This window comes from Eimeria maxima, genomic scaffold (genome assembly GCF_000499605.1).
Source record: "Eimeria maxima Weybridge genomic scaffold, Emw_scaff774, whole genome shotgun sequence".
Lineage (NCBI taxonomy): Eukaryota > Apicomplexa > Conoidasida > Eucoccidiorida > Eimeriidae > Eimeria > Eimeria maxima.
The window spans coordinates 1-7500 of record NW_013566755.1 but is presented as its reverse complement, the minus strand read 5'-3'; the positions used below and the strand labels follow the sequence as shown (position 1 = coordinate 7500).

Here is a 7500-nt window from a genome sequence, read left to right as displayed (position 1 = left end):
TATCCAAGGAGTTGCAGCAGAAGCTAGATGGCTACGTAGGGCAACTGCAGGAGCGATTTAGGTGGTTTGGCCTCCTCTCCGTATGGTAAGGGTTTAGGGTTTAGGGTTTAGGGTTTAGGGTTTAGCTAGCTTACTGGGTAGCTAGCTAGCTAGCCATAAAGCTAGCTAGCTAGCTAGCTAGCTAGCTATCTTTGTTATGAGTTGGTGTGTATGCGTAGGCTGATGGAGTTGCAGAAGTTACAGGATCTATTACTACCACAAGTAGAGGAGACGATCCCCAAGGAGACGATCCCCAGGGAGACGATCCCCAGGGAGACGATCCCCAAGGAGACGATCCTCAAGGAGACGATCCCAGAGGGCACGATCCCCAAGGAGACGATCCCAGAGGGAACGATCCCCACAGAAACCTCAACGGAGACGATCCCCAAGGAGACGATCCCCACAGAGGCCCCCAAGGAGACGATCCCAGAGGGAACGATCCCTAAGGAGACGATCCCCACAGAGGTATCCAAGGAGACGATCCCCAAGGAGACGATCCCAGAGGGAACGACCCCCAAGGAGACGATCCCAGAGGGAACGATCCCCAAGGAGACGATCCCCAAGGAGACGATCCCCAAGGAGACGATCCCCGATGAATCTAAGAGGAAGAAAAATGCGGAGGATCAAAGATTTGAAGAACTCGTCACTCTTCTTATGGATGAGGTACACACCCAAACCCTAAACCCTAAACCCTAAACCCTAATTTTTTTTGTACTTGGGGCCCTCATGTCTGAATACCCTCAGGGCCCTCCCTACCTCTTATATATATACAGCAACGCGAATAGGGGCCCGTGGGTCCCCATGGGGGCCCCCTAAATGAACAGGGGGGCCCCTTCTTGTTGTATATATATATTCTGTTTTTTTTTGTTGTTTGTTGCTGCAGGATATGCAACGAATAGACAACTTAGAGGAAAGTCTTAATCATCTAAAAAAAGAAGTTAATGGTGTTAAGGCAGATTGTATCTCTCTTGCACTGGTAAGGGTTTAGGGTTTAGGGTTTAGGGTTTAGGGTTTAGGGTTTAGGGTTTAGGGTTTGGTTTATAATGGGGGTCAGTGTCTGGGGTTTAGGGTTTTCGCGTTGAGGCTTTCGCCTTAGGATTCTTGACGCGAGGGTTTAGGGTTTAGGGTTTAGGGTTTGTGCATGCAGATGTTAGGAGAGGATCTAATAAAGCAAGAAGTAGATTTTATGGGGAAGGCCCTCCTTGATGCAGAGGCGGAGGCTGCAGGGGCCCCTAACTAAACCCTTATGGGGGGCCCCCCTGGGGGCCCCCACATAACTTTGGGGACCCCTAACCAGGCTGTGGGGGCCCCCCTCTAACCTGTTATAGATACAGCATACAAGGGGGCCCCCTGGGTCTCCTCTTATTGGTTAGACGCAGTGCAAGTGTACAATATAGTCGTCTCTTTTAGGGGCCCCCCAAGGGGAGGCCCCTTAAGGGGGGCCCCCCTCAGCAGGACCCGTTAAGGGGCCCCGCATAAACACCCTTTGAGGGGCCCCCCGAGGCCCAGTAGATGGATGCCACTTTGAGTTGGTGCAGTTCCTTGCTGCTGCTGCTGCTGCTGCTGCAGCAGCAGCGAGCAGCAGGTGCTATTGTTGTAATGGCAGTTTTACTCCTTCCTCTTCCTTGGAGGCGATCCCCAGGGAAACGATCCCCAGGGAGACGATCCCCAAGGAGACGATCCCCAAGGAGACGATCCCCAAGGAGACGATCCCCACGGAGACGATCCCAAGGGGATTATATTTCCTTCCCTCTTTTTTCTTTTTCTTTTCCTGTTATATATAGGGGGACCCCCCATAGGCCAATGGTCCTTTAGGGGGCCCCTTATTATCTGTATATACCTCAAGGGGGCCCCCCCAATAACTTATTCCTCTTTCTCCTTCTCTATAGTAATTATATATGCGTAAATAATAAGAAAAGGAGACACTTTATATACACAAGGAGACATGCAACAGCATAACGTGACGCTAACTGCTGCTGCTGTTCCTGCTGCTGCGGTTCCTGCTGCTGCTGCTACTGCTGCTGCTGCTGTTAAGAAACTGTCTCCCTGTATAGGGGGACAGTTTATATAATATAGGAGTATATATACATATACATATATATATACACTCATATACATATATGCATATATATGTATATATATATTAATATATTAATATATTAATATATTTATATATTTATATATTTATATATTTTTATATATAAATACATATACATATATATGTGTATATTTATTATTTTTTATATATTTGTATGTGTATATATACATATATACATATACACATGCATGCACACCTCCTTTCTTCTCTTTCTTTACTTATATCTATAAATATAAATAAATAAAAAAGAAGGAATATATACTTGTTTTTATTATTTATGCTAAAATACCCTTTCTTATTTATTTATATATTCTACCAGGAGAGAGGCCCCTGATGGGGCCCCCAGGGGCCCCCAGGGGGCCCCCTACAAGAGGTCTTCGGCTAGTCCAGGGGGGGCCCCATTGTCTTGGAGTTTTTACCTCTTTGTTGCCTCTCTATTGTTCTATAGTAAGAATATTCTTTTAGTTGTTTATTCCCTGCTGTGTAAACCCTAGCTTCTAAACGCTAAACGCTAAACCCTAAACCCTAAACCCTAGCCTCTTGAGTCAATGCACACGGGTAGGGTGTCTTGGGGCCTCCTTCTTTAGCAAATAACATTATAAGGGTTATTCTTTTATATCTTTTTCTTGTTGGTGCCGCTTAGGGGCCCCATGGGGGCCCCCCTTCTTGCTGCAGTATGCGTGCACACAGGCAATGGGGCAGCCGTCTGCTCTCTGCTGCAGGTGAAGCCTTACCGAGGGGCCCCCCAAGAGGCCCTTTGAGGTGCCCTGTGGGGCCCCCTTCCATGGGGGGCCCCCTTCGCTCCTGCCGCTTAAATAAAGAATGGGCCCTAGGGTATGAGGAAGCCCTGTGGGGTCCTAATACGAGGCCAAAGAGCCTTGGGGGCCCCCTTAGACCTCTAGGAGGGCCCCCAACGGCCTCACTGCTGAACCCTTGCCGTTTCTTTTCTATAGGAGCGAGAAGGAAGGATGAGCTGCTGCAGTTGCTGCAGCAGCAGCAGCAAGAAGCAGCAAAACAACTCTCCTCTGGCTCTCTATGGCATATTTGGAACCCTCCGGGTATCGTCTTCAGCTCCAGAAGGTAAGGCAGCAGCAGCAGCAGCAGCAGCAGCAGCAACAGCAGCAGCAGCAGTAGCAGCAGCAGCAACATGAGTAGTAGTGGGTGCGGTAGCTGTAGCAGCAGACCTATAATAGCGGTATCTGTAGTACCACAAGCAGCAGCACTAACACCACAACTACAGGCAGGCAGCAACAGGAGCAGCAGCAGCAGCACAAGCAGCAGCAACAGCAGCAGCAGCAGGAGTATGTGTTGCTGTATTGTAGGCCTATAAAGAAGAGGGTACCTCCTCCTGGGGCCCCCCAATGGCTTGACTTTGCTGCAGCAGCAAACCCTCTTTGTCTATGGCTACTAGGGTCAGGGACAAGAGGGGGCCCCTCCTTCTTGCTGCAGCAGCAGCAGCAGCATCCGAACTTTAATTATGTAGGGGCTACTCATGACCCTCATGTATTGCATGCAGTCTTCTCTAAAGCAGCAAGGTAAGGGTGCTGCTGCTGCTGCTGTTGCTGCTGCTGCTGCTGTTGCTGCTGCTGTTTTTTCTGCTGCTTCTGTATTTGCTGCTGCAACTTGGTTGGAGGCTTTTTGTTGCAGCAGCTAATGGCCCTGTACCTTATGCTTAAACTATCATCGTTTGCTGCTGTTGCTGCTGCTGCTGCTGCTGTTGCTGCTGCTGTTGCTGCTGCAGGCAGTTTGGCTTCTGTGCAGATAGCCCGGAGGCATTTCCTTCTTTGCGTTTGCTGCTGCTGCATCCTTCTCTTGTCCCTCCTTTCTTTCATGAGGAAAATTTATTAGCAGAGACATGGATATATATGACTCTCCCCCCCACAACCAGCAGCAGCAGCAACAGCAGCAGCAGCAGCAACAGCAGCAGCAGCAGCAGAAACAGCAGCAAAAGGTACAAGAAAAAGAAGAGCCAACCACCTCACCCCCTCCTTAATCCAGAGCTGCTCGCCCGGCTACACCCAAAGTGTGCCCCTGGGGCCCGCGTGTATTTCTTCTTTGAGGTACAGCAGCAGCAGCAGCAGCAGCAGCAGCAGCATGAGCAGCAGCAAGAGCAGCAAGAGCAGCAGCAGCAGCAGATCCGTCGTCAGCTAATAGAAGCAATAAGACTCCTCCGTCTCAGCGCCATGGGGCCCCAGATAGAAAATTCCCCTTCTGAGCGTTTATTTGAATTCATAGATGTGGGGCCCCCCAGTGGGGCCCCCTGGGCCCCCTGGGGGAGCCCGTCGGGGGCCCCCCAAGGGTCTGATTATAGATTTGTAGAGCTGCGAGAAGACGACGGCTGGCTTCAAGGAAAAGTTGTACCCTATACTGTAGCCTTTGAGGAGGAAATAGAGGGGGGCCCCCAAGAAGCGGACCCTGCTGCAGCAGCTGCTGCTGGTGCTGGTGTTGCTGCTCCGCTGCAGCTGCGGCTTGCTAGTGGGGCGCATGTGAGGATTCTTGGAGGCCCCAGTGAAGGGAAACAGAAGAAGGGGCCCCAGGGATTGGCTTGGGGGGCCCCCAGGGTTCGTTTAAGCACGATGGTGGGGGGCCCACTGCAGCAAAGAAAAGTAATAATTTATTATGCTGCTCTTGTACGAAGAGAGTTGCGTCTGCCTAACTCTAGGTTTAGACCCTAAAAGGGCTAATCATATTTTTTTTGAGGGTTTAGGGCTTATTAGGGTTTAGGGTTTAGGGTTTAGGGTTTACAGTGATGGGTAACATCATCTTATACAAATATTTGCTTAACTCTTTCCCCTTAGTTGCTCGTAGTACACACTGCCTGCTGCTGCATGCGGGGCAGGCAGCAGAAGATAGCCTGTCTTAACAAGGAGATGCATAATAAAAGAGGTATTTATTTGTTTTCCTATTAAACAATTAATTATATTTATCTATAAAGACCTAAGTGTAACTAAGAAGAAACAAAACGCGAAAAGTTTCAACTAATGAATACAATCGGCGATTGTTGCCGCTGCTGTTACGCGGGGATTTAGGGCTTTCTTTCCTTTTGCTGATCTGTTTTAATATATTAAAATTATATTTAATTATTATATTATAATAAAAATATAATTAAAAAAGAAATATTATACTTACTATCTTACTGCCGGTTGCCTGATAATCCATAGAAGTCGTCAGCGCCTCCTTCTTCCTTTTGCATGCATGCATTGATTCATCATCAAAGAAGAATTTTTTCTCTTTTTTTCCTTTTTCTTTGAATTTTTATTTTAATTGAGTATTTCTTCTTTGAATATTTGAAGATCATTAGCTGACTAGGCACCATTTGTGCTGCTTAGGGGTCGATATTGGGTCCCCTTTATTATATTATAGCTGTTGAAGGATTCGTGAAAAAGAATAAGACTTAATAAAATGGAAGGAGAACAGAAAAGAGGAGGAAAAAGAGGAAAAAGTGGTCCTCGTGGATCAGGAATAATGTCCAAAGTAAGCGGATGAAATGAGCTGCCTATACACCCCAATGGTGCTGTTGATTCAAGAAAAGAGGAAAGCGGCTAATATTTCATTAAATTTGAATTTTTTGCGAATTTCTTTTGAATGAATACATTGAATAAAACATTATGTATTTATTTTTCATAAAGATCGTCTTTTTTATTCATAAATTACTCTAAAATACCCCTTTTTGTTTGTCCATCAGAGGCGAAAACTTGATGTAGGAAGAGGCTGCAAAGGCGTCATATTGACTTGTAACCGTAATCCTCTTGATGCATGCAACGAGTTTATTAATATTTTAGACCGCGTAAGGCAAAACTATTTGTTGTATAGCTACCAAATTACCTTTTTTCTCCCTTTATCGTCGTGCATGAGGAAGATGTTCTTTTAAACCTTCCCCCTTCCCTCCTCCCCTGCCTATCTGTTTATAAGGAATATAATTATGTAATAAAGTATAATGCTGCATTAAAGGAAAGAAAACAACTAAAAGATACATGAATAACGCATGCATTTATTCGTATTGTTTGTTTATGATTTGCAGTACTTGGAGGAGTTCAGCCCATCATCAGGAACAAACTCTGAGGGGTAAGAAAGTTATTTTTTATGTTTTTTTTATTTGTATTATAAGGAATTAGAGTTCATTATTTATTATTTATTATTATTTATTATTATTTATTATTATTATATATATGTATACAGAAAGGAGAAGAATAATTCTTGTTTTTTTCCTTCTGCTGCGGATATTGCTGAGGGAATAAATGAAGAATTAAAAAGTCTTTCTGAACATAAAAAAAGATTTCAAGTTCACAATCAATTATTACCTGTAAGAATATTTATTTATATATATAATATATATATTATTTATTATTATTTATTTATTATTTTTTTTTTTATTTATATTTTGTTTATATCATATATTTATTGTATATATTGTATGGATTATTTATATTCTTCCCTTTTTTTCCCTGGTTTTTCTTTCTGTTCTTCTTTTTTTTATATTTATTTCCCCTATGGCTACTACTACTACAGAAAATGCATGCATGCATGGATGTATGCACCAACACATACACGCATGCATAGATGTATGTATGCATGCATGCATGCATGCATGCATGCATGCATGCATGCATTAGTATATTTGTTATTATTGCATGCATGCAGGGAGTAGTGTTTATTCGTTTTACAAGAGAAGAAGATATTCCTTCTGTTATTTGTCATGGTCTATTAAAGAAAGCTGTAGAGACACCAGGCATATATTCTTGCAGGTAAAGAAAAAAAGAAAATAATAATAATAATAATAATTAATAATAAGAATAATTAATAATAATAATAATAAATATAGAGAAGGTATAATATATTTAGGGTTTAGGGTTTAGGGTTTAGGGTGTATGTGTTGCAGACATGTATCACGTATTCTTCCTTTAGATTTTTGTGTTTCTCCAACAACAAAAGATTTAGATGATGCATGCAGATCTATTTGCTGCTCTTCTTTGCCTCTATCAGCAGCAGCTATGAATCCGCATGCACAGACTCCCGCTGCTGCTGCTCCTGCTCCTGCTCCTGATACAGCTGCAGATGCAACTACAGCAGAAGAAAAGGATGCAGCAACAGCAACAGATGATGCAGCAACAGCAGCAGCATCTGCAGCAACAACAGCAACAGCTGCATCTACGAGCAGCGATGCAGCAGAAACAGCAGCAGCAGCAACAACAGAAGCAACAGAAGCAGCAACAGAAGCAGCAACAGAAGCAGCAACAGAAGCAGCAACAGAAGCAGCAGCAGGTAATTTCTCTACACACGTGTGCTTACTTATGCCACAGCACATACACTCCAATAACACTTGCTAAGAACAATATATTTATACATGTATATATATATATATT

General features: G+C 44.2%; 3 protein-coding genes across 3 annotated transcripts in view; all 3 read left to right on the top strand.

The window, feature by feature from the left end:
- The window catches only part of EMWEY_00042840 (hypothetical protein, conserved), a gene marked incomplete at both ends in the record, with an annotated part of 2866 nt that extends 1587 nt beyond the window's left edge, over window positions 1-1279 (top strand). The window contains 4 exons of the mRNA XM_013482793.1: window positions 1-85; window positions 219-702; window positions 923-1015; window positions 1187-1279. The exon at window positions 1-85 is cut by the window's left edge and continues 10 nt beyond it. Of these exons, the coding sequence (XP_013338247.1) occupies window positions 1-85; window positions 219-702; window positions 923-1015; window positions 1187-1279 (755 nt within the window). The remainder of the gene's footprint in view (window positions 86-218; window positions 703-922; window positions 1016-1186) is intronic.
- A 2350-nt stretch (window positions 1280-3629) lies between these two features.
- Window positions 3630-4887, top strand: EMWEY_00042830 (hypothetical protein, conserved; the record flags this gene model as incomplete). The annotated part of the gene is made up of 3 exons (XM_013482792.1): window positions 3630-3672; window positions 3899-4623; window positions 4885-4887. The coding sequence occupies 3 exons, from the start codon at window positions 3630-3632 to the stop codon at window positions 4885-4887; spliced, it is 771 nt and encodes a 256-aa protein (XP_013338246.1).
- A 652-nt stretch (window positions 4888-5539) lies between these two features.
- Window positions 5540-7399, top strand: EMWEY_00042820 (hypothetical protein; the record flags this gene model as incomplete). The annotated part of the gene is made up of 4 exons (XM_013482791.1): window positions 5540-5611; window positions 5823-5924; window positions 6159-6202; window positions 7017-7399. Coding segments are annotated over 4 exons (601 nt in total), but the record flags the coding sequence as incomplete, so codon positions are not given.
- Between the last annotated feature and the right edge of the window lie 101 nt (window positions 7400-7500).